This window comes from Etheostoma spectabile, unplaced genomic scaffold, assembly GCF_008692095.1.
Source record: "Etheostoma spectabile isolate EspeVRDwgs_2016 unplaced genomic scaffold, UIUC_Espe_1.0 scaffold00002291, whole genome shotgun sequence".
Taxonomy (NCBI): domain Eukaryota; kingdom Metazoa; phylum Chordata; class Actinopteri; order Perciformes; family Percidae; genus Etheostoma; species Etheostoma spectabile.
This window is the reverse complement of record NW_022602878.1, coordinates 1-27,626: the sequence shown is the minus strand read 5'-3', so window position 1 is coordinate 27,626 and position 27,626 is coordinate 1. Positions and strand designations below refer to the sequence as shown.

Below are 27,626 nucleotides of genomic sequence, written 5' to 3'. Positions count from 1 at the left end.
TTTTGGGTTATTATAACACCACAAACCATGCTCTAAATCATCAGTGGTTTATGCCGTGGAAAGACCTGTTCTTCAATGACAACGGAAACCTCATACTCCCGGGTCCTACAATATTCCATGGATGGCGGGCATCGAGAATTTCCGCACCCTCTCTCTCATCACCCTCCCTGGGGCCCATGACAGCATGGCCCTGTACGGAGGTCCAGAGGCGGAATGCCAGGCCTTGTCCCTGAAGGATCAGCTCAGGGCTGGCATTCGTTTCCTGGATCTCAAAGTGTTCGGACTGGGTGACACCCTCTATGTCATGCATGGGGTGATGTACCAGCACAGCACTCTCAAGGACGTCCTAGACACTGTCCGAGCCTTCCTGAAAGAGTTTCAGACCGAAGCTGTGCTCATTAGAATCCAACCAGAGTCTTTTGAGAAAAACACTGTCAACCAAATGGTGCAGAGTCTGATTGGCAACGACCAGCACGTCTGGGTGACTTCTGGCATGCCAAACATTGGTCAGGTCAGGGGGAAAATAGTCTTTTTGCAGAAGAGCACCTTCACGCTAGGAATTCCCCTCATAGACACAGACGGGAAAGGTCAAACCAAGGTTAGCAACGTTAAAGATAAAGACAACAGAATTATGAAGCAGCTGAACCAAGCCACTGAAGCCTGTGGGGGTGATAATGCGGTTCTGACTTACAGTAGCGGCACTGGCTTTGGTACTTTCTGGGGAATGTTTCTGACTCCAAAGAGAGTGGCTGAAAAGGTAAACCCATGGCTCAATCAATACCTGAGACAGTTCTACCCCAATCAGCCCAGGCCATGCTTTGGCATCATTGCCATGGACTTTCCTGGCATTGACCTCATTCAAACTGTTATCAATTTAAACTGGTGGTAGCTGTGTACAATGTGCCCCATCACGTGTTGAATCTGATATTTGATTATGAAATCTGTCCTGTATTGTCACGGTTCACACTCTATCAATATAAACGAATATATAAAATGTAATCTGAAAAGTGATTCTCTGCTTGTAATTTTGGAAGCAATGGCATTTATGACAAAAATAAATTTCATTGTATCGCCTCCTCATCGATGTGAATTGTTACTCAATGATTTAGCATCTCAATGTCTTTGTATTTAGTTTAATGTTGTCTCAATGTGCTCCTTATCAATACGTTGTTAGAATAAGTACTCAGATGTATTAGTTTGGTTCAAGTACCAATAGGCCTACAACACACATCAAAATCCTCCTTTACAAGTAAAAATACTGCATTTCAAATCTTACTTTAATAAAAAATACTGTTATTAACTTATACATATGGGCTACTATGCAACTTGATATTCTGATACTTCTTACACATGCATGAAGTTGTGATGATGGCAATATTATAGCACAGATATAATCCACTTATTTGCATAAAGTACTGTTATTAGTCTACAATGCTACTCACACATCTTCTGAAGGCTTCTTACACACAGGCCTGTGTATGTTGTAAAAATGCTATGAATGAAAACAATCAAAGCAGAGTAGGCCTTTTCACATTTATCATTATGTTTGACGAAATAAACAACAAAGGGTTAAGTTTCTTTATATTGTGCAGAAGGGGAGGTACTTTCTGGTAACAGCTGTCCCCCCTATGGTCTCTCCTGATTTCAGAACAATAAAAACTGCGCAACAGCCTTGAATCGGACAGATTTTGTCAGGCGGAGTACATTCGTTCAGGTTCTTCTTCCACTCTAACAGACACAACATGTAAGTTGGTTTGTCATGTTTGATTACCCTCCGTTTGTAAAGGACCCTATATTACAGTAGCAATAGTAACCATAACTTACATCACTCCTTATAAGGAGTGGCTATTGAAGTTATGATCCTGAACTACTAGGCCTATATAAGTGAACCTATAGCCCTACATTTAAGATATTTAGTGCTCATAAAGTTTGTTTTGGAAACTTAGGGAGAGAAAAACGTGTATCCCAGGCGAATATTAACTATTAAAAGTAGCCTAAGATTTAATCGGATGGCATGTCACTTCTTCGCTCGCGCCCTGCAGGGCTCAGTGCTGCCGATGGATCATTAACTATATTACAATATTGGACAAAAAACATGTTGTTGAAGCCATGTAACTTAGTTTTTTTGTTTGTCTATATAGCACGCTGGTGACTAGAGTGCATATGATGCAGCTTTATGTTTGATCACTGGGTGGCGCACTGACACAGGGAATGCTGTAGGCCATCAACAGCGCCAGGCACAGCTGTGTGGCAAAGGGGAAAGCAGTCAGGGGGTCTGTTTGAATTAATTGGAAAGACGAATGAAACGTACCTGAAATGAAATGGACAAAACTGTAATAAAAGCTATAGGAGTACCCTTTCAAATAAAGTCCAATAAAGATAGCTCAGTAGCTAAAGCCTGCCAGTGTCTCCTGCACACAGATACCTTAGACCAGTCCTCAACAGGTTATCCCCCAAAGTATTGTCAATTTTATTTTAATGTGTGTATAATTATAACATATTAGCAAATCATAAATCCCCACTGATGACAGACTTACTGGCCTACTGATTTATGAAATCATGCCAACAATTATTGTTTTAACAGCTTGGTATTCTCTGCAAAAAAGGTTGTGTATAAAGGCGTTAGGCCGCCCTACCCTTTATTATAGGCCCAGTTTGATGTGCAACTTAATATAGGCCTATGTAGGGGGTTCCTGCTCACCTCTCTTTCCTGCTCTAGAACTTCAGCATAGTACTTCCCCAAAGTTTGGGGAATCATAAGAGAGATGTGTAAAAGAAAAGGGACAATCAAAACCGCAGAGCTTGTGGTATCCTGAGTTCTTAGTATGGGTCAAGCGTTTCATTGTATCACCTCCTCATTGATGTGAATTGTTACTCAATAAATTTGCATCTTTGTGTCTTTGTATTTAGTTGTGCTGCCTAAAAGGGCTCCTTATCAATAATTTGTTGGGATAAGTATATTTCCTTTTAAAGTAAAAATACCACATATATATACATATATATATACTACGCTCCTTGATATTCTGAATGCTTCTTACACATAGGCCATGTATGAAGTTGTGATGTGATTTATGTCGTATGAATACTAAGAATAAAACAATCAACGCTGATTATTCACATTTCTTATTGTGTTTAGCGAAATAACCAACAAAGGGTTAAGTTCCTTTATGTTTTCCAGGTGCTGGGAGGTACTTCTGGTAACTCTCTGTTCTTGCTGGTTTCAGAACAATAACTGCGCAAAAGTGTTAAAGACTTTGTCAGGCGGATCATTCGTTCTGTTTTTTCTTCAACTCTGACACAAACATGTAAGTATTTTGTCATGTTTGATTACGTTTAAAAGACCCAATTCAATTATTAGGGTCTAAGCCAATCCATATTATTGTCCTGTCTGCAGCCTTAGGGAATCTTTAGCCTAAAGCCTATAAAGTGTGTTTTTAGAAACTTATCAGGAGATAAAAATGTGTATCTCAGGCGAATATTAACTAAAGTCTCTCAGGCGAATATTAACTAAAGTAAAGATTTAATCGGATGGCGTACGGCAGATGTTTATTATTAAATCATAGACAGTAAAGTTAATAGACACACCCCGCCGTAGACTTCCCAATGAGTCCAGTGGAGTCTGTTGGAAGCAGTTTTCCGGTGATAGGTGAGCATTAGAGAGTGTAGGTATATGTTAGGAGATAACATATCTACAGGCTAATTTTTGCTAAATAAAATGCTATTCAACATTAGTTATTAAACAGCTAATGTGAGTCAAAACTGAGCTTCTCCTGCCTGTAGGCTACGGTAATTTGCGACACATGAGTCACGTGGTAACACTACCGTTAGACTATTTTTTACAAAATCGTCTGCTACGGAGCCATAACGTGAGATACAAGGTAGTGGAGTAGTTTTATACATTGTCGTGTTTCTTTAAATAAACCATAGACAAACAGTCTATTATACTATATTAATGTATTGTATTATGTATGTTAATGAATTGCAGATACAATTAAAAAAAGATAATTGATTTTTGGAATTCTGTGAATCGATTTTGAATCGGTAGAGCTTGAATCGCGATTCAAATAGATTTTTTTGCACAACACCATTTAAAACGTCAAAGACCCCTGCTCTGGACCTTCAGTATTGGACTTCCCTAAAGTTTGGGAATCATAAGAGACAGATGTGAAAAAAGGAACAATAAAACCGCATAGCTTGCAATATCATGGGTTCTTTGTATGAGTTGAGCTCTAAAAATGCTGAATTGTGCAATTTCTAAGATGTAAGGCTACTTTATTAGATCTTTCCAGCCTGGTAAATGCCACTTCCCTAGTTTAATATGAGGGCTTTGTGTTGGAAACTTAGCATCTTGAGCCTAATCAGACATATCCCTGATTATTTGACAGAGACTGGGACTCCAGGTTAACAAGATTAACTATTAAATTCCATTGTGATTCTGTGAGAACTCACAGATCCAGTTTCTCTTTTTTAATCTTTCCCTTAACATTTAAAGGAATCTACATGTATATGTGTGTTCAAACATGGCTTCTGGAAAGAAAATAAAGGATAAAATATGAATTACTAAACAGACATTAATTAAGAAGTTCCCCATACTTCAGAATTACTCAGCACATTCGCCAGAGTCATTCTTGATGCCTATCATCTCAAATATATCTTTCAGATAAGGCCAAATGATGATTGGGAATGTCTTGCTGCTTGTCTGCTCAATCTCTGTGATCTCAGTATATGATCTCTCTGTGATCTCTTAGATTAGGACTGTAGTTAAAGCTGATTCTGGTTTCCAACTTTGCCCCAGGTGTGTCTGTTAAAACACGGACAGAGACAACTTCTCTCTTTGATACTTTATTACAGTCAAGTAAACACGGCATGGGTAGCTCTGCTATGGCTGTGTTTGTGTGTTTTTTTAATTAAATATATAACATTGTAGGCTACCATGCACAATGCAAATGAATAATATATATGCTAGCAAATAATAACAATAAACCAATATTAATTACAGTATCTAATTTAGTGTAACTACTGTAGCATGTAAAATGCACCTAAAACACAAATGTGAGCAAAGGCGTTCAACAATCGCCATTATATGGAATCAACAGCCAGTTGTAACCTAGCTAACAGGTGAAGAACACAAACAAACAAAATTACAAGCTAACTTACTTTAAACTTGCAAAAATTATAGACCAATACAACAAAAGGCTTATATGAGTTGACAACATAAGTTATACGACTTACAGTTTGGATGCACACACACAATTTCAACTGATTATCCTCCGGACAGCCAGTCGCCTCCAAAATAAATCGTAAAGTAAAAATATCTGAAAAATCTACTTGAGTAGGGAAGGCACGGGATGAGGAGGAGGAAGGAGATGCAAGCTAGTCTCGTTTGTTTAAAATACTTTAATATCAACAAGAAGTAACGTCACCCAACATCGCTTAGAGCACCTTTAACTGTAAGTCTGCAAAGCCTAAGGAGTGATACTACCAAGGAAATACCTAGGAAGTCTAGGAAGCACTAAATAGGGCTGTCAGACCATTCAAAATCACAACTTAATTTTGTAATTAATAATAATCAATTTTTTTCAGGCTTTAGATTCCAATTTATCACACACATGACATTTCTGTAAGAAACAAGAGAATATATGTAGTTTTTAATAATAAATTACTATAATAGTTACCATCAATCATCCCCAATTATTATGATTCACTTTTTTATTCACAATTGCGGAAACTGTGCTGTGCACATCATGTTAACCACCCGTGTTGTGACAGTTAGAGATTTGGCAGTGGGCTTATGTCATAGAACCAAGGAATTGTAGGACCCACATGCAGAGACAAGGTAGTGAGCTTGAAGATTTATAAACGAAATCCCTACAAACACAACGTGCTAAATGCAGCAAGGTAATCCAAAACATGGTAGTAGTCAAGAACAGGAAACACAGGAAACAGGAAACAGGAACACAGAGACATACAGGACAGACTAACACACAGAACTCCAAAACAGACCAACAATGACCTGACAACAGACAAGGGAAACACGGAGACTAAATACACAAGGTTAATGAGATAACGGGAGACAGGTGAGATAAGGGCTGGGAAACAGGTGAACAACATCAGACAATCACAAGGGCGGGAAAACCAACAGACAGGAAGTCAGACAAGACAAGACAGAAAACAGACTTCAAAATAAAACAGGAACAAGAGAAAAATACACAACCATGAAAATCCCTCCCAGATTCAGGACCAAATCAGCCATTTTACACAGCCGTGGACCAGTGGGTCTGGGGGAATGGAGCACAAATCACACATGCTTTAACGTTGAGATTCAGCAAAAAGTCATTTAAAGGTCAAAGAATCAGCAACATCAGCCATGACCTGATACAGTAAGATTTAAAATTTCTTTACGCTCTTGTTTCTTTCAGTCTACAGGAGCAGGCAGGATGTCTGTGACCATGACCAAGGGCGATGGAATCCCAGTGTTCACTGTGACCTCTGACCCCGAAAGTGTTTACCCTCCTCTGTGCCAAATCCTCAAAAACCTTTGCTACAGCCCGGTGTGCTGCTCTGTGTCTGAGCACCTGAGAAGGGTCCAGAGAAGTTCTCAGTCCGTACTGGGGGTGAGTTGCAACCTTTATAGGCTTTGAAGTTGCCCTGTGAACTTCAGCTTTAAAGCTTTTGTATGCTACACTGCATTTTTTATTCAGTACTTTTTCATTCCCGACTTAATTCTGATTTCAACTTTGAGTAAATAATCTATTTTTGTGGAATAATTCAACAGTGTGGCAATTTTCAGTGAAGTAAAAACGGAAGTGCCAAAAACTGCAGTTCCTGGAATGGCTACTTTAGGCTGGCTCCAAAAGGGAGTCAAAATCCAGAGACCCCCGCGTTAAAATGCTCTACTTCACAGCACCAGTGAACATGTTTACGGCCTGGTACAAAAAACAGTTTTGTGTCTCTATAGCTATTTTTCCCCATTATGAAAACTGTGCAGAGAGTGAGTTTTTTTTAATTATAACTCAACCCTTTAAATTATATTCAGGTTTAAAGTTATGCATAATAAAGGGTGTGGCGCTTTGAGTGACAGGCGGCTGCCATCACAAGAGGCAAGCATAGAGAGCCAAAGTCCCGCCCTTTCCGTTTTACTCCATGGGACCTATCTTCATGGGACCCGATTTATAATGTTTTTTATCTCTTTTGATACTTCTGCCTTTGTCTTGGAAGAAGACGGTAAAGCTTGCCAAGGAGACAGCCTATTTCTCTGGTGACGTGTATTGAGACTTCTTTAAGTCAAGTCGTTTATCTCTAAAAATGTACACACATCAATTGGGAATGCATGGCACAATTCCAACCGGACCAAAAATAGTTTGATCTGTCATCGACTCCCATTCATATTTTTTTTCGAAAGATAGGGCCCATGGACCTGAAATAGAAAGATGTGACTTTGGCTCACTGTAGACTGAAGGCTTCATTCTACTGTATCAGCTGAATCCACAATCGACCTCTTTGCCCAGTTTTGCTCACAGCCAGATCCAGCGGGATCCGCTCACTTCTTTAAATTTCTGCCAAAAATGTTATTGTCGTAATCACATTACAGTCACATTTTTCAAAGGTTTTTCCATTACACTCCCACGGCTCTGTATCTGCCTTGGAGCTCCAGGTAACGTTATATTTAAATAGGAAAGCTTTATTTAAATTCATAAAGCACGCAAAAACACTACGAAACTATGAGGGAAAGTGATCCAATATAACAAAATTTGCTGCACTTGGGTGCTCTCCAGTTACCCTGAACAGTGTCACCTGAGAACTGCAGTTATACTGTACATGTGTCAGCTGTTCATGCTGTTTCCTCCTCCACAGGCTCTGCACATTATGGTTGGGCTGCTCAACATCGGCCTTGGAACGATACTCTTTTGCTTTGACAGGATGTACTTTTGGTCCCAGATAATTCAATCGGATTTCCTTTTTGGCTTGGTGGATTGGTAAGAAAGAAACTTTTGCATTTGTTCTTTTGTGTCATAACTAATGTCCAATATAATTTTCTTCACAACATGTACATCTTTAAACTTCCAAGTCTTTTCCAAAGTTAGAGTACAACAAATAGACAAATACAACGTTAGAACTTGTGTCAAGGTTTCCTTCCTGAGGACACGTATCTTGTAAGACTGTTTGTCTTGTTTTATATTCTTGTTTTATGCATTTAGGTCCAAGCCTTTTCATGACAAATCATGACAACTTGGGGCTGTTCAGATGGTTCCTAGGAGAATCACCTAACAGCTGTTCTGATCTGGGACATTGTAACTTAAGACTGATCTTACTTTGCCAAATGATATAAAATTCACTACAGATTTGTGAGTCCAATCCAAGCGTATTTTAACTGATCGGTATTAACTAAGCTTTTTGACGTTGGACTACCTTTCAAAATTCTGGATATTGTTATTGGACATCTTAGTCTCTTAAAGCCGTTTTATGTGCTGAATCAACGGTGTACTCCCGCAGACCTCTCTGCGTCTACGCCGGACCCTACGCCGTAGCCTGACACGCACCTCTCCAAAAATGTAACTACACATCGCGGCAACCCACGTCTCTCGGCCGTGGCTTGGTAGCGTTGCATTTCCCCCGACTCATTTCCTGGTTCTCCTTCTCCAAAAACAACATGAAATCAAGGAGAGATTAACTTTTCCTGTTAAAGATGTCTCATCATGGTCAGAAAGCACAAGAGGAGACACTTTGTTTCCCTCACTATGACTCTGAATTCAATACTATATCTTCTTCCTCTAACACACACCCCCCCCCACACACACATGCCGGCTCAGCGTGCACACCAGCGCACAAGTATAGACATCAGGCCACTTACGTCGGCTACAGTGAAAGCTCTGTGTGGAGCCACCACGGAAGCATAACACGGCCTTAAGTTCTAAGATGACATTGATCGGTACCGGTTGCTTTGGCTCTTGTCTGCCAGTGTGATTGATGATGAGGGTTACCTAGTTTCCTTCTTGATATTAGTAAATGTATAATATTCTTCTGTAGTTGAGTTCTTAACATCTCAAACAGTTGTCTTTTGTCCTCTCATACAACTAACGGTAGTCAAAAGATGTTAATACACTGGCCCACAGCGGCCAATGTTATGTGACCCTGTCAGGATGATGCTGGACTTTACATGATGAGGGTTACCTAGTTTCCTTCTTCATGCTCCAAATGCTGTTCACTCAGTCAAAGATACTGTGAATGACATTTATGAATTTTAGTGTTTGTTCAGAAGAATGGAAGTTTCAATATTTTTTTTTCTTTTGTGCTTTTTTCTCTAGTTTATTTTGTTTGGCACCATTGACATTTTGTCTGAGAAGTACCCCAGTCCATGTCTGGTAAGTAGTTCATCCTCATGTTATCTTGAAAGTACTTTATTTATATTGTCATCTTACATTTTTGGTTTAGTTCAAGACAAGTAAAATGGAGGCCAGTTTTGTTCTTGGTGCAGACTATACAAACTGCTATATATACATATATATATATATATATATATAATATATATATAAATATATATAATTTCCTTTTTCTACCCATTTAGGGATTTATTTACCTATTTGCGTATATAGGTAGTAATACATGTTTATATTTATGTCTCAGCAGGTATAGTTGTATTTACTTTTTTTTTAATTTTATTAATTTATTTTTCATAAGTACTTTTTCTTATCTTAAGGGGGGGGGGGGGAGTATTAAGGTAATGTTGGTTTCGAACAGTGTTCATCATATAAAGTGTAAAGTCTGAAAGAAAGTAACCAGCCACACAGCTGTTATTAGTGTAAAGGGTAAGATAGTCTGTGGCTTTTAAATTCCATGAGTATTTATTCTAATATTTACTATTATGTCTTTTATTTTAGGTCATCATCAATGTGATCCTGAGTCACGCAGGAGTTGCTTTTGCCATCACAGGCATTGTACTCTACAGCATATATATGACAACCATTCACATGTTGTGGATGTGTAGGAATTACGACGATGATTACTATTCATCCTACAGGAGACAGACTACAACTCCCTCTCCTGAGCAGGACATCATGAAGGAGAAATGCTTGGAGGTCAAAGAACTGATTCTGGTAAGTGTGGAAAATGTCATCTCAGCCGTCAAGATACAAGTTGTACAAACTCAAGAGTGGAAAATAGAGGGCTTTAATTATTATTCATATTAATTATAATTTGTCCACCAAAAAATCAGTCAACAATTTTAGATTAATCATTGTTAATTTGTCCCCATCAAACAAAAATGGCAAAACCAAGCTGGTTTCAACTTCTGAAATGTGAGGATTTGCAGCTTTTCTGTTTTATATGATTGTAAACTGAATATTTTAACTCGTGGTTGGACAAAACAAGCAATTTAACGACGTTACCTAGGGCTCAGGGGAAAGTGTGATTGGCTATTTCATTTATTTATATATATTTTACAATTTCAGACACTTTATTTAAAAAAATGATTTATTGGTTTCACAAAGAATACAAAAAAGACAGTAATATAACATTTTCTGGAAGTGTGGTTATCAATCATTGCTGTTTCAGAGTAATATGTTAGTAATATTATTATTATTATAAGTACGCTATTCCATGCCTTGAGTAAATAACCAATCAGATATCCTGATGACTTAATGCTGTTTTATTGATATGTAGATGGACGTCAAATAAAGCAGTAGTATCCTGCACATCATTACTGTGTAGAGGTCATATATTGTATTGTTTTAGTATTTATTAATTGGCTGTTGTCTGGAAGCCAAATGAGCCCTCGGAGATGTGAAAGCTTTAATCTACTCCAAGAGTAACAATACAATACAAGTCTGTGTGTTCAGGAGCAGATAAACCAGGATGGGATGCTCTATAGATACAAATGCATGCAAGCTATCAAAAGGTGTAGCAAAATACTGTGTTACAGTAGAAAACTCCCTGCTGGACCGATGAGCCTACGTCACTCCTTGGATTCACGCATTTGTGCACATGCACACATGCATGCGTTATGTACAGTTTATATTTATATATTGTGTATTTCTTTATGTTACAGAAAACCACACCCAACTACACAAACATATAATGCAAGCAACAAGCACTGTATTCACTGCTGGATTTGAAAGTCAAAAAATCTGTTAAACTACAACAAAGGTTGCAGCGACTCACTTACCGGAGTACATAGCCAGCTCGGGTACATAGCCCGACTTCACAGGCACCATTTGGTAACAGATATCAAAATAAAGCTTGCTATTCAGCGTGATTAAAGACATTTGCAGTGGAATTACATGCAACTCCTAATCAGATCACAGAACTTGATTGGTCACAAAATATGTTGTAACAAGTGACTTGTTATTCATAATTATGAGATGAGATTTCCATTTTGCTTCTGTAATTTGTCGCAGCCCAAATAAATTTTATTAAAATACAAAAAATAAGCCATACTTTAATGAAGCGGGTCAAGTAAGTACCAATTATACTAATTTCATTAACTCTACACAGACAAACAAATGTGTTTGCAGATTTTAATGCTAACTCTGCTTCTTTGTGTTCAACCAGATGCTTTTGAGAAGCATAAGCGCTGTGCTGATTGTCCTGTCAACCCTGGAGCTCTGCCTCTCCATCAGCTCTGCCGTCATGGCGATCAAGGCTCTAGAGAGAAGTCAGAAGGGAGAAAAGGAGGTAGAGTTTAGTAAAATTACGTTTCACTGTTCATCCAGGATGACTGAAAACAACCACTTTATTTCTTTGTTGTTTAAATGTTGTGTCAACAGGGCCACAAGGTTCTGGTCGTAATTTCAAATTTCCAACTTTTAGGAGGCCACCTTTCAAATTGTCTGCCTGGTGGATTTAGTTGTGGATTCGCTGTTTTCCCCCCTATTTCCAGTCTTAAGCCCTTGGATCAGGAGGAGAGGCTGTCCCACAAAAGCAGCGCTCTGTGCCTGTCCGTACACACCTGTAGCTCCACAAAACTGCTTCGCTAGTTCCATCGTGTTGTAACTAAGACATCTGTTTTATTCAATAGCATGATTGACATGCTGTTTAGTTAAAAAACATTGAAAACACCAACGTACGAAAACATAACGTACCAGACACAAGCTTTTATTTTGAAAAGCAGAAGCTTGCAGACAGCATGCAGCCTGGATGGCACAAGATGGGAGGTCTCAAGGCTGCAGCCATACTTGACTCAAAAATCCTTTTCGGTCCCGGTGATTATTTGTGAAATTGTCTTGTGAAATTGTTGTGAAACAGTCCCTAACCCTAATAGGCTCAATATCTTCTCCAGCAGGGACACAAGCATGTAGTCCGCCATTGTTGTTGTTGTTGTTGTTGTTGTTGTTGTTGTTATGAGATGTTGTCGTGGGATAAGAGGTCGAAAGCTAGAGGTCGAGGGGTGTGGCGATGACATCAACGATATGTAATCATGCGGCTTTGCCATCCAAACGAAGGCACAACGGCAGCATTTTAATTTTTTGTCACCTTGGGAACAGGTTTTTAAACAATTGCGTCTTCAGGCCATGCGTTCACAGGATTTGTTTGGACAATCGGCCAAAACGATGCAATACATGCGTTTACACCAAAAGCGTTTCCGTGTGGACGGCCCTTAAATTTTACAATATTAAAAAGAGTAATAACAGAAACATCAACAAAAATAATTATTCAACAGTCTATTCTCCTGTAGGAAATAGGACAGCAGTACAGTTTTACAGTGTTTGTAATGTGTAAATATGTTCTTAAAGATCTGAGAATGTTTGTTCCTTTTTATCGACCTTACAATGTTTTTCTTCATTGTTTAGAAGACCGGGGACCCAGAACTCTACAAACCACTGCTGGAGGAAGTCACCAGTAACCCCACAGTCTGAATGGAAATATCTGCTTTGTGCTCTGAGCTACCACGTATAATCCTGTGCATTATACCATTGACTGTATATCTATGTAATGTCAATGATTTAGTCAAATTCAGGTGGTATGCTTAAAAATACTAAAGATAGCACTTATATTTTGTATGATTTTCTATAGAATAATGTGCCTTACGGTCAGCTTGTGTAGGTAAAAGGGAAGTTCATGAATGTGAGTATGTGACATTGATAGAAATATACGGTTTTTGTTTACTATTTACAATATTAAGTCATGTTAAAAAAAGTCATCAATGTTGATTGTTTGTGCTTCTGTGTACTTTATGATAAACCTTAAAGCCAGACACGACAATGTAATCAGTTTAATAACTAGTTGTGTTCTTTGTGTACGAATAATAAACCGTTATCATTAAAGTACTTGTATTATGCTTTTTGGCTTTTCCCTTTCTTTCATTGTGTTATTTCTTTTTTGTGCATGTTAGCCAGCCAGTGTCTCCTGCTAGACAGATACCCTAGACCAGACATCGACAGGTATCCTCCAAAGTATTGTCAATTTTATTTTAAAGTTTTTTTCATCAACTTTAATGTCTTTACATAATTGTAACGTGTTAGCAAATTATAAATCCCCACTGATGATAGACTTACTGGCCTATTGGTAGGTAGTCACTAAAGTAGCCATCCACGGATACAGGTAATTCTAAAATTTACTGTGCCACATGTATGTGTAACATTAAAAGATGATGCATGAATTATGCCAACAATTATTGTTTTAATAGCTTGGTATTCTATGCAAAAAAGTGTGTGTGTGTGTGTGTATATACACACATATATATATATATATATATATATATATATACACACTGTATACAAAGGCGTTAGGCTGCCCTACCCTTTATTATAGGCCCAGTTTGATGTGCAACTTAATACAGACCCATAGGTGGTTCCTGCTTCGCCTCAACGTCAAAGACCCTGCTCTAGAACTTCAGTAGTACTTCCCTAAAGTTTGGAGATCATAAGAGAGATGTGAAAAGAAAAGGGATGATCAAAACCGCAGAGCTTGTGATATCCTGAGCTCTTAGTATGGGTCAAGCGTTTCATTGTATCACCTCATTGATTTGAATTGTTACTCAGTAATTTTGCATCACACTGTCTTTGTATTTAATAATGCTGCCTTAATGTGCTCCTTATCAATACATTGTTGGAATAAGTAGACTCAGATTTATTAGTTTAGGTAAAGTCCCAATACAACAAATCAAAATCCTCCTTTACAAGTAAAAATACCACATTTCGAATCTTACTTTAATAAAGTACTATTACACATATATACTGTGCTACTTGATATTCTGAATGCTTCTTACACATAGGCAGAGATGGGAAAAGTACTCACTTTCCGTACTTAAGTAGAAGTACAGATACTTGTGTTAAAAAATACTCTGGTAAAAGTCAAAGTACTGATTAAACTTCTTTACTCAAGTAAAAGTAACAAAGTACAGGCTTGGAAATTTACTTAAAGTATAAAAGTAAAAGTAGCCTTAGAATGACAACAATATTTTTTGCAAAGCTACCTGGAGCACACAAATGTTACTAGAGAGACGCTGAGGGACAGCAGTGGACATGGAGGGTACGTCTTTATACGGCAATGGCTACATTTTAAATGGATGTCTGCCAATAGGCCTAAAACATAACATATATGATTATTATTATGACAGACACTGGGACTCCAGGTTAATAAGATTCTGACTCATTAGCAAGATATGAATTCAGTTGTTATCTGTAAGAATTCACAGATCCAGTTTCTATTTTTAATCTCCCCCCTAACATGTAAATGAATCTACATGTATGTGCGTGTGCTCAAATATGGCTTCTGGAAAGAAAATAAAGGATTAAATATGAATAAACAAACTGACATTAATGAGGAAGTTCCCCAGCACATTGGCCAGGAGTCTTTCTTGATGCCTACTGTTTACATCTCTTTCAGATAAGGTCGAGGATGATGGGAAGTATTGCTGCTTGTCTGCCCTTTTTTCTTCATTTTCAATCATGTTGCCATCCATACTACTATGTGCTAACGTTAGCGCCATCCATACTACTATGTGCTAACGTTAGCGCCATCCATACTACTATGTGCTAACGTTAGCGCCATCCATACTACCATGTGCTAACGTTAGCGCCATCAAGCCTCAATGATTTACTGTAATGAATGCTGAATCTGTTGAGTTATCTTAGTCGTGCGTCAAATGCAACGTACAGTAGATATATTCCCATCCATTTAGATTGAATATGGTATTGATGACTAAACAATAATAACAAAAACTCCAGTGAAATGATGTGAAAGTGAGGACTAGATTAGGACTGGAAAGCTGATTCTGGTGTCCAACTTGGCCCCAGGTGTATCTGTTAAAACAGACGGAGACAACTTCTCTCTAGCTAGGTTCCATCCACTTGTCAATTGAATTACAGAATCTGAAGTTTGGTAAAAAAAAAAAAAAACTCATGCGAATAGAGCTGGTGAAAGTGTTGATGCTTCATGAAGACCAACGTGTAACCCAGCTAACATGTGAAGACCACACCAAACCACGAGCTAACAGGTGAAGAGCACACCAACCCACTAGCTAACTTACTTTAAATGTGAAGAACTATAGTCCAGTAACAGGCTTAAGTGAACTGACAACATGAGTTATACAACTTACAGTTCTCAAAGACTCACACACACAATCTCAGCTGGTTATCCTCCGGACAGCTTGTCTTTTTCTTTTCTCTCACTTTTTTCTCCGTGTGGCGCGCGCACCCGCTCGCGGTGTGTGGCGCGTGTCCGCGCTATTCTCCGATAAGACGACCACTTGTACAAAACTAAAGTAACGAGCCAATTTTGTAAAATGTAAGGAGTAGAAAGTACCGATATTTGTGTTAAAATGTAAGGAGTAGAAGTAAAAAGTCGCCACAAAAATAAGTAGTAAAGTAAAGTAAAAATATCAGAAAAATCTACTTGAGTACAGTAACGAAGTATTTGTACTCCGTTACTTCCCATCTCTGCACATAGGCCATGTATGAAGTTGTGATGATAACACTATTAGGCTATAGCAAAGATAGAATCAACTTTTAAGGTAGTATTTATACTACCTTAAATTTATTTTAGGTATTTATACTACTATTTATTTTTATTTATTTATTTTGTATTTATACTACTATACTATGAAGAAAAACAATCAACGTGGAGACATGTCTTTACATGTCTTATTGTGTTTAGCGAATTAATCAACGGGTTAAGTTTCTTTATATTTTCCAGGTGATGGGAGGTACTTCTGGTAACTCTGTCTCTTCTTCCTGGTTTCAGAACAATAACTGCGCAAAAGCCTTAACGGATCATTCGTTGTTTTTTCTTCTACTCTAACAGACACAAACATGTAAGTAGTTTTGTCATGTTTGATTACGTTTGTAAAAGACCCTTATTCAATTATAGCCAGTCCTTATTATTGTCTTGTACTGTAGCCTTAGTGAATGTAGCCCACATAAGATATATAGTTTTCATAAAGTGTGTTTTTGGAAACTTATCAGGAGATAAAAGTGTGTAGGCTATCTCAGGCGAATATTAACCCAAAGTACAACGATTTAATGTGACCAAACGTCCTCTTTTGCCCGGACATGTCCACTTTTTACGTAGCCTACTGTCGGGGGGGGGGGGGGGGGGGGTTTGTAAATTCATGAAAATGTCCGGTTTTCACTGTTTTTCACATAAGTTTTTCATGGGATCATAAGCGTATACTTCAATTGACTGGCGCTTTGCACACATTACTACGGTACTTTGTTGCGAGACATAATTCCGGAAGGCTGTGCGACGCACACACACAGGGAGCAGGTCAGACAGCGGAGCAGCATTGCACGCAAAATGCCGAAGCGTAAGTGCAGCTTCAACTGCAAAAAACTTTCCACGTGCCGTCCCGGTCGGGACCAGTGGGAGGCGGAGTGCACGTGCACCGTGTGCAAAGCTAGATAGCGAATGTTTCAGTGTCTAGGGTGCTGGAAATCTCACAGCTCACATGGACACCAAAAAAACCTTATCTTATTACGTTGAAAAGGTTTCAAGAGGTATTTGGTTGAAGCTGACAGAGAATAGGTCATATTTCGAACATTATTTCATATTTATTTATTTGAAAAGAGCTATTTTGTTGTTACACATTTTATTTTATTACAACAGTTAAAGCATGTTTCCTCTTTGAAGCCTTTCTCTGTTTCGAGGCCGGACTGAGTGTCCTCTTTTTTGGAAATCAAAATATGGTCACCCTATTTAATCGGATAGCGTACGGCAGATGCGTAGCCTACTAGACAGTAAAGTTAACACAACCACGCTGTAGACTTCCAAATGAGCCCAGTGGAGTCTTTTGGAAGCAGTTTTCCGGTAATGGGTGAGCATTAGAGAGTGTAGGTTAGGAGATAACATATCCACAGGCTATTATTGCTAAATAAAATGCTAGTTAACATTAGTAATTAGACAGCTAATGTGAACTTCTCCTGCCTGTACGGTAATTTGCGACAGTAAGTCGCGTGGTTATGACACAATGTTAGCCTATTTTTTACAAAAACGTCTGCTACGGAGCAGACGTGAGATACAACGTACTTGAGCCTTTTATACATTGTCGTGTTTCTTTAGAAATAAACAATAGACAAATAGAGTCTATAAACGCTTCATATGTGACGCCAGAATGAATGACAGTCAATGGAATGCTAACGGCAGGTGATGGCTTGTTAGCATCAAAATGGCGTCATAGGAGGTAGCCTCGCCCACCCCCTTGGATGAATTAGGTATTCAGAGAATGTCTACATTCTGTTGCCATTTAAAAAAAAAATAATGTATGTATTGTATTATGTATGATAATGTATTGCAGTACATGCTATTAAAAAAAATAATTGATTTTTGGAATTCTATGAATTGATTTTATATCGATAAATCTTGAATCGCAATTCAAATAGATTTTTTTGCACACCCCTATTAAAAACGTCAGAGCCCCCTGCTCTGGACCTTCAGTATTGTACTTCCCTAAAGTTTAGGAATCATAAGAGACAGATGTGAAAAAAGGAACAATTAAAACCGCATAGCTTATGATATCCTGAGTTCTTAGTATGGGTCAGCTCTAAAAATGCGGAATCGTCAAAGCACAGAAGGGAGGGGGAGGGATGAGGAAGAAGCAGCAAGCTAGTCTCGTTTTGTTTGAAAATACTTCTAACGTCAATAAGATGTTATGTCACCCAACATTGCTTAGAGCACCTTTTAACTGTAAGTCTGCAAAGCCTAAGGAGTGATACTACTACTACGTAGTAGTAGTAGTAGTAGTAGTAGTAGTAGTGTGCACATCTCCACCTGTGAGATGCAGGGCAAAAAAGGGCCTGGATACAACTGAGAAGAATGAGATTCCTGCACTTTGCCAAAAAAGCCAACACATGGATTAAAACAAAGCATAGGACGCATAGGAAGCACTAAATTAGGACTGTCAGACCGTTCAAAATCATTACTTTTGTAATTAATAAAAGTTTTCAGGCTTTAGATTCCAATCAACCCCCAATTTATTGAATGACATTTTTGTAAATGACAAGAGAATTGATATAGTTGTTAAATAGATTACTATAATAGTTACCATCAATCATCCGCAATCATTGTGATTCAAGCTTTTATGCACAACTGTGCTGTGTACATCATGTTTAACCACCCATGTTGTAACAGAACCAAGGAATTGTAGGACCCACATGCAGAGACAAGGTAGTGAGCTTGAAGATTTAATAAACAAAATCTCTACAAACCCAAGGTGCTGAATGCATTAACATAATCAAGGTAGTAGTCAAGAACAGGAAACACAGGAAGCAGGAACACAGAGACAGACCGGGCAGACTACACACAGAACTCCAAAACAGACCAACAATGACCTGACAACAGACAAGGGAAACACGAGACTAAATACACAAGGTAATGAGATAACGGGAGACAGGTGAGATAAGGGCTGGGAAACAGGTGAACAACATCAGACAATCACAAGGGCGGGAAAACCAAGAGACAGGAAGTCAGACAAGACAAGACAGAAAACAGACTTCAAAATAAAACAGGAACAAGAGAAAAATACACAACCATGACAGCTTACCTTGAAAATCCCTCCCAGATTAGGGACCAAATCGGCCATTTTACACAGCCGTGGACCAGTAGGTCTGGGGGAATAGAATACAAATCAGCACACATACTTTAACGTTAAGATTCAGCAAAAAGTCATTTAAAGGTCAAAGAATCAGCAACATCAGCCATGACCTGATACAGTAAGATTTAAAGTTTCTTTACGCTCTTGTTTCTTTCAGTCTACAAGAGCAGGCAGGATGTCTGTGACCATGACCAAGGGCGATGGAATCACAGTGTTCACTGTGACCTCTGACCCCGAAAGTGTTTACCCTCCTCTGTGCCAAATCCTCAAAAACCTTTGCTACAGCCCGGTGTGCTGCTCTGTGTCTGAGCACCTGAGAAGGGTCCAGAGAAGTTCTCAGTCCGTACTGGGGGTGAGTTACAACCTTTATATGCTTTGAAGTTGCCCTGTGAACTTCAGCTTTAAAGTATATAATAATAATAATCTATTTTTGTGGAATAATTCAACAGAGTGGCAATTTTGGTGAAGCCAACACTGAAGTGCCAAAAACGGCAGTTCCTGGAATGGCTACTTGAGGCTGGCTCCAAAAGGGAGTCAATCTCCATAGACCCCCGCGTTAAAATGCTCTACTTCACAGCACCAATGAACATGTTTACGGCCTGGTACAAAAATGGTTTTGTGCCTCTATAGTAGGGCTGCACAATTAATCGAATTTTAATTGCGATCACGATTTGGACTTCCCACGATCAAATTTGCGTGATCAAGCGATTATTTTTTATAAAGCGTCATTTCATAGAACGCTCCGGGTTTTTTGCAAAGCCAATCTCCCGCTCCATAAAGCCGTCTGCTCATGAGCCAGTCAGAGTAGTTCACTGCACCCCGTGCAGCTAAGTTTCTAGATGTAGACAGTCACAGAGGACAGAGTAGCGTGAGGAAAACTCAACAGATAGCAGTCGGTAATACGTCAGTCTCAAGGTTTACCAGTTTACCAGTAAACGCAACACTTTGTCCCATTTGTTGTTTTTCAGACAACAGCAGTGACCAGTGCTAGTTAGCGTCTGTTAGCTGTTAGCTAGTAGCGTCTGTTAGCTGTTAGCTCTTCTAGGACGCACCGTGCTAATGTCCTCGCATCCGCTGCAATGCTGTTTATATGGATATGGTTTAATTTTGCGTTACATGACCCATTTTGTCTGTAAAGCCGTGCCTGTGTTGGATCTCTTCTACTCTCTCACGTCTTACTCTCTCTCCTCTTACTCTCCGCGCCCCGCCACACAGCGGCCGCCGGTCCACACTTCTGATGTAGCGTTATGTCTACAGTTTTAATTTTTCATTAACACAGCTGTATATTGTTAAGTATGAGGGGGCAAACCTGTATTTGTACCAGTGTTTCCGCGGGTAACTGTTATCGCGGCCGCTACGGCGAAGAACACAGAAGAAGTTTTTGAATGCAGCTAACTTCAGTTGGTAGAGTCACAGCGTGTGAGACGGAGCTGCTGTACCGAAGCCTGGACCAGGACCAGAGATGTGACCCATGGCCAGAATATCATAGTTCATAAAAATGCAGCGCAGTGAAGATACAGACGTTTAATACACACGACGTGTGTATCCGCCGTTCGACCCGTGCTGGACCCGTTCATAATGATCAGCCGTCTCTCTGTGAGTAGCGTCCATCACACTCCCTCTCGCAGTTATAAATAGCCTATGTGACAATAAAATTTGTTTTGGTTAAAATCAACAAATAATCGTGAGAATAATCGCGATCAAAATTTTGATCAAAATAATCGCGATTATCATTTTGGCCATAATCGTGCAGCCCTACTCTATAGCTAATTTTCCCGTTTATGACAACTGTACAAAGAGGGAGATTTTTTTTATGTAACTCAACCCTTTAAATTATATTCAGGCTTAAAGTTATGCATAATTAAGAGTTTGGCGCTTTGAGTGACAGGTGTCTGCTGTCACAAGATGCAAGCATAGAGAGCCGAAGTCCCGCCCTTTCCGTTTGCCTCTATGGGACCTATGTTCGAAAAGAAATGAACAGTGGTCAATAGTGAAAGACAAACTTTTTTCTGGTCCCGATCGACTTGTGCCTTGGATTACACATATGATGTTTTTCAAAATAAAAAATGATTTTACATTTTACAGAATGTCACAGTTTTTTGCAAGATAGTGGGAAAATATGTAATTAGACGGACTACAAGGCCAAGTCCCATACCTGACATCACCACATTTCCCTCCCACTCCCTACGAGTAGCTGCAGCTCTTGACATGACCCAATTTATAATGTTTTCTATCTCTTTTGTTACTTCTGCCTTTGTCTTGGAAGAAGACGGTAAAGCTCAACAAGGAGTCATAAATTAAATTTTTTTTATTAATGTGCATAAAGAAGCCAAGAAAAGATGGAAAAATCTCCAAAAGACATCAAATGACAGATGACAAGAAGTTAGATTTTATTTCCATCATTTACACTTTCAAAATAACAGAAAACAAAAAAATGGCGTCTGCAAAAGTTTGGGCACCCTGCAGAGTTAATACCTTCTACTTCCCCCTTTGGCAAGTATCACAGCTTGGAAACGCTTCTTGTAGCCAGCCAAGAGTCTTTCAATTCTTGTTTAATGTATCTTCGCCCATTCATCCTTCCAAAAGTATTCCAGTTCTTCGAGAATTCTGGGCTGTCACACACTGCTCTTTTAAGGTCTACCCATAGATTTTTAATTATGTTGAGTTCTGGAGATTGTGAAGGCCATGGCAAAACCTTCAGTTTACGCCTCTTGATGTAATCCACTGTGGATTTTGAGGTGTGTTAGGATCATTATCCATTTGTAGAAGCCATCCTCTCTTTAACTTCAGCTTTTTCACAGTTGGCATCAAGTTAACGTCCAAAATTTGCTGAAACTTTATTGAATCCGTTTTTCCTTCTTCTCGTGAAATGTTCCTTATGCCACTGGCTGCAATACAAGCCCAAAGAATGATTGACCCCCCCCACCCCCATGCTTAACAGTTGGACAGAGGTTAATTTCATTGAATTCTGTGTCCTTTCTTCTCCAAACGTACCTTTGCTTATTGCAGCAAAAAGGTTCTATTTTACCCTCATCGGGCCACAGAACTTGTTTCCACAATGCATCAGGCTTGTCTATATGTTCATTTGCAAACTTCAAACGCAGATTTTTGTGGTGAGGACGTAGAAGTGGTTTTCTTCTGATGACTCTTCCATGAAGACCATATACACATCATTTGTGAAATACATGGCACAATTCCAACTGGACCAAAAATATTTTTATCTCTCATTTACTCTCAGATACAGATGGCGACAGCAGTAACAGTGTTTTGTCTTGTTGTAATACAAACAGTTTTAATACTGATCAGAGAAAAGTATGTATCATAATTTTTAATAACAGTTCTCTATAGACTGAAGGCTTTATTCGGCTGCCTCAGCTCCACCTCCACAATTCACCTCTTTGCCGAGTTTTGCCGACAGCCAGAACCGCCCACCTCTATAAATTAAACTAAAAACAAATTTGATTGTCGTAATCACATTACAGTCACATTTTTCTCTCTCTGTATCTGCCTCGGAGCTCCAGGTAAGGTTATATTTATATAGGAAAACTTTATTTAAAATAATAAAGCACGCAAAAACACTAGGAAACTATCGGGGAAAGTGATTTAAAATAACACATTTGCTGCTCATAGGTGCTCTCCAATTACCCTAAACAGTGTCACCTGAGAACTGCAGTTATACTGTACATGTGTCAGCTGTTCATGCTGTTTCCTCCTCCACAGGCTCTGCACATTATGGTTGGGTTGCTCAACATCGGCCTTGGAACGATACTCACTTGGCATGGCAATGGCTATTGGATTTCAGTGGACGGATTTCCTTTTTGGCTTTTTGGTGGATTGGTAAGAAAGATACTGTTGCATTTGTTCTTTTGTGTCATAATTAATGTCCAATATAATTTTATTTACAAAATGTACATCTCCCAAGCCTTTTCCCAAAGTTAGAGTGAAGACAAATACAACTTTACAACTTGTATCATTGTTTCTGTATGTTTCTGTTTCCTGTTTTATTTTGGTAGTTTGGTTTTTCTGTCTTGTCCGGTCTTGTTTTACTTCCTGTCTGTTGTTTTTCCCAACCATTTGATTGATTTATTTCACCTGTTTGTATGACCTGTCCCTTGTTTGCTTGTTTACCTCTTGTATTTAGTCCTGTGTCTTTACTTTGTCGGATCTTTGTACTCTGTTAGATGCTGTCGTGGAGTCTGTGTTGGCGTGCCGCGCTGTTCTTGCCGTTTTAGGTTTAGGTTTTTTGTTTGTGCCTGCCTGGCTACCTTCCTGAGGACACGTATCTTCTAAGACTATTTTCTTATTTTATAAATCACTTCTAAACTGCATTTGGGTCCAAGCCTTGCTTTTCCTGACACAGACTTCCAGTACAACTCACCAGTCATGTGACCTACAGACGTTTTCTGATGACTCTGCAGTTGTTGGGTGTATAAGAATGGACAGGAGGGAGAGTACAGGGCACTGGTGGATGACTTTGTGGTGTGGTCTGGTAAGAATCACCTGCTGCTGAACGTGGATAAGACCAGAGAGACGGTGATGGACTTTAGGAGGAAGGGAACGGCTCCGCAACTCCTTTGCATCCTGGGAGAAGATGTGGACATGGTTGCGGAGTACAGATACCTTGGTGTCAACATCGACAGCAGGCTAAACTGGAAAATCAACAGCACTGCTGTTTACAAGAAGGGGATGAGCAGACTCTATTTCCTGAGGAAGCTGAGATCCTTCAACGTGTGCAGCAGAATGTTGGAGATGTTCTACCAGTCTGTTGTGGCCAGTTCTTTGTTCTCCTCCGCCATCTGCTGGGGCAGCAGCATCGGAGCCGGCAACACAAACAGACTGAACAAACTGATCAGGAAGGCTGGCTCAGTTATTGGCTGCTAACAGGACACTCTTGAAGCTGTGGTGGAGAGGAGCTCACTGAACAAACTGTTATCTATCCTTGATAACCCCGGCCACCCTCTCCACCCCCCACTGGTCCAACAGAGCTCCTTCTCTAAGAGGCTCCGACAGCTTCAGTGTCGCACGGACCGCTACAAGAAATCATTCCTACCACAGGCAATAAAAATAAAAGACTAACAGACCTCACAACTGCACTAAGTGCAACTTGCACAATGCTTACGTTCTCTACAGCTTCATCAATAATTTTGATATTGTATTGTATCCTTATTTTATGTATATTCTTTGTGTGCTGTGTCTGATATTTTGCTGCTGTAACACAGGAATTCCCATTTTTGAGATCAATAAAAATCTATCAAATTATGACAACTTAGGGCTGTTCAGTTGGTTCCAAGGAGAACCACTTAGCTGTTCTCATATGGGACATTGTAAATTAAGACTGATCTCTTAGTAATTGCCAAATGATCCAATGGTCAATCAAGCGTATTTAACTGATCTGTATTAGCTACGCTATTTGATGTTGGACTACCTTACAGAATTCTGAATATTGTAATTGGACATCTTGATCTCTTAAAGCTGCTTCATGCTTCTGCGCGCGACGGTGTACCGCTGCAGACCCCTCTGCGTCTACGCCGGACCCTAGCCTGACGTGCACCTCTCTAAAATTGTAACTGTATGTCTCTTGGCCGTGGCTTGGTAGCGTTGCATTTTCCCCGACTCATTTCCTGGTTCTCCTTCTCTAAAAACAACATGGAATAAAGGAGAGGGTTACCTTTTCCTGTTAGAGATGTCTCACCGTGGTCAGAAAGCACAGGGGAGACACTTTTTGTCACTATGACTCTAGAGTCAGTACTTCTCACCCCCCCCCAGTTTGCTTCGTTGTGCTCCAAATGCTGTTCACTCAGTCAAAGATACTGTGAATGACATTTATGAATTGTAGTGTTTGTTTGGAAGAATGGAAGTTTCAATATTGTTTTTTCTTGTGTTTTTTTTTCTCTAGTTATTTTGTTTGGCACCATTGGCATTTTGTCTGAGAAGTACCCCAGTCCTGTCTGGTGAGTATAACATGTTATTTTGAAAGTACTTCTTTATTTTTTGTCATCTTTCATTTTTCTTTTTTTTTAGTTCAAGATAAAAAAAATGGAGGCTAGTTTTGTTGTTGGGGAAGACTATACACACCCACATTGTCTCACATTAATACAGTACTGTATGTATATTTATTGAAAGAGCTGCATATAGGTTCAGTGTCTTGCTCCAAGGCACTTTGACAGTGTTGCAGGGTGTTTTTAAAAGTAACCAGCCACACCATTATTTTACTGACGTGTGTGTGTGTGCGTGTTTGTGTGTGTATGTATTTCCTTTTTCTACTCATTTAGGGATTTATTTACTAATGTGTGCATGTAGATAGGAACACATGTGTATATAGGTGTCAGTAGGTATATTTGTATTTACTTTTTATTTTCTATTTTTCATAAATACCTTTTCTTATCTTAAGGGGGGGATGAGGAGTATTGAGGTAGTGTTGGTTTCGAACAGTGTTTATCATATAAAGTGTAATGTATTACTCTAATGAACAACAGGAAAGAACGGGAAATGTCATGGATATATAGCATATGCAGTAATCTGAAAGAAAGTAACCAGCCACACAGCTGTTATTAGTGTAAACGGTAAGATAGTCTGTGGCTTTTAAATTCCATGAGTATTTATTCTAATATTTACTATTATGTCTTTTATTTTAGGTCATCATCAATGTGATCCTGAATCTAGCAGGAGTTGGTATTGCCATTGCTGGCATCGTACTCTACAGCGTAATACGTCAACCATTTACATGTGGTGGATGTGTAGGAATTACGACGATGATTACTATTCATCCTACAGGAGACAGACTACAACTCCCTCTCCTGAGCAGGACATCATGAAGGAGAAATGCTTGGAGGTCAAAGAACTGACTCTGGTAAGTGTGGAAAATGTCATCTCAGCCGTCAAGATACAAGTTGTACAATCTCATTAGTAGAAAATAGAGGGTTTTAATATTATTGTTGATAATTAATTTGTCCACCAACAAATCAGTCAACAATTTAGATTGATCAATTATTGTTAGTTTGTCACTATCAAACTAAAATGGCAAACCCAAACTGAAAAGGAAGCTTCTGAAATGTGAGGATTTGCAGCTTTTCTGTTTTATATGATTGTAAACTGAATATTTTAACTTCTAACAACTTTGTTAGACAAAACAAGAAATTAATATGACGTTACCTAGGGCGGAATTGGCTTTTTCATTGATTTATATTATATCCAATTTCAGACATTTTATTAAAAAAATTATTTATTGGTTTGACAAAGAATATGAAAGACAGTAATATAACATTTTCTGGAAGTGAGGTTATCAATCATTGTTGTTTCAGAGTAATATGGTATTATTATTATTATTATTATTATTATCATTATTAGTACGCTATTCCGTGCCATGAGTAAATAACCAATCAGATATCATGATGACTTAATGCTGTTATATTGATATGTAGATGGACGTGAAAAAAAGCAGCGTGATTAAAGACATTTGCAGTGGAATTACATGCAACTCCTAATCAGATCACAGAATCTAATTGGTCACAAAATATGGTGTAACAAGTGACTTGTTGTTCATAATTATGAGATGAGATTTCCATTTTTTAAACTTGTGAACATGATGCACTTCTATAATTTGTCGCAGCCCAAAATAAGTCTATTAAAAATACAAAAAAATAAGCCAAGGGTCAAGTAAGTACCAATTATACTAATTTCATTAACTCTACACAGACAAACAAATGTGTTTACAGATTTTAATGCTAACTCTGCTTCTTTGTGTCCAACCAGATGCTTTGAGAAGCATAAGCGCTGTGCTGATTGTCCTGTCAACCCTGGAGCTCTGCCTTACCATCAGCTCTGCCGTCATGGCGATCAAGGCTCTAAAGAGCACAGAAGGGAGAAAAGGAGGTAGAGTTTAGTAAAATTTGTTTTACTGTTAACCTGTTGTTCATCCAGGTTGACTGAACATAACCACTTCATTTCTTTGTTGTTTAAATGTGTCAACAGGGCCACAAGGTTCTGAATGTCTGGTCGTAATCTCACATTTCCAACTTTTAGGATGCCACCTTTCCAATAGTCTACCTGGTGGATTTGTTTGGACAATCGGCCAAAACGATGCAATACATGGGCTTAAACCAAAAAGCGTTTCCGTGTGGACGGCCCTTAAATTTTACAATATTAAAAAGAGTAATAACAGAAACATCAACAAAAATAATTATTCAACAGTCTATTCCTGTAGGAAATAGGACAGCAGTACAGTTTTACAGTGTTTAATGTGTAAATATGTTCTTAAAGATCTGAGAATGTTTGTTCTTTTTTATCGACCTTACAATGTTTTTCTTCATTGTTTAGAAGACCGGGGACCCAGAACTCTACAAACCACTGCTGGAGGAAGTCACCAGTAACCCCACAGTCTGAATGGAAATATCTGCTTTGTGCTCTGAGCTACCACGTATAATCCTGTGCATTTATACCATTGACTGTATATCTATGTAATGTCAATGATTTAGTCAAATTCAGGTGGTATGCTTAAAAATACTTAAAGATAGCACTTATATTTTGTATGATTTTCTATAGAATAATGTGCCTTACGGTCAGCTTGTGTAGGTAAAAGGGAAGTTCATGAATGTGAGTATGT

General features: G+C 38.8%; 2 protein-coding genes and 1 long non-coding RNA gene across 3 annotated transcripts; all 3 read left to right on the top strand.

Moving 5' to 3' along the window:
- Positions 1 to 50: 50 nt before the first annotated feature.
- LOC116675804 (1-phosphatidylinositol phosphodiesterase-like) lies at positions 51 to 951 on the top strand. Its single transcript, XM_032507376.1, is given in 2 exon segments — positions 51 to 93; positions 96 to 951. Coding segments are annotated over 2 exon segments (837 nt in total). The 3' UTR covers positions 890 to 951.
- A 2,161-nt stretch (positions 952 to 3,112) lies between these two features.
- LOC116675805 (membrane-spanning 4-domains subfamily A member 8-like) lies at positions 3,113 to 13,276 on the top strand. The gene is given in 8 exon segments (XM_032507377.1): positions 3,113 to 3,305; positions 6,420 to 6,614; positions 7,855 to 7,942; positions 7,945 to 7,976; positions 9,306 to 9,362; positions 9,879 to 10,094; positions 11,548 to 11,670; positions 12,786 to 13,276. Coding segments are annotated over 7 exon segments (759 nt in total). The 5' UTR covers positions 3,113 to 3,305; positions 6,420 to 6,437; the 3' UTR covers positions 12,852 to 13,276.
- Positions 13,277 to 26,781: 13,505 nt separating this feature from the next.
- On the top strand, positions 26,782 to 27,537 carry LOC116675806 (uncharacterized). Its single transcript, XR_004328535.1, has 2 exons — positions 26,782 to 26,896; positions 27,341 to 27,537. It is a non-coding gene; the product is annotated as an uncharacterized LOC116675806 (long non-coding RNA).
- Positions 27,538 to 27,626: the final 89 nt, after the last annotated feature.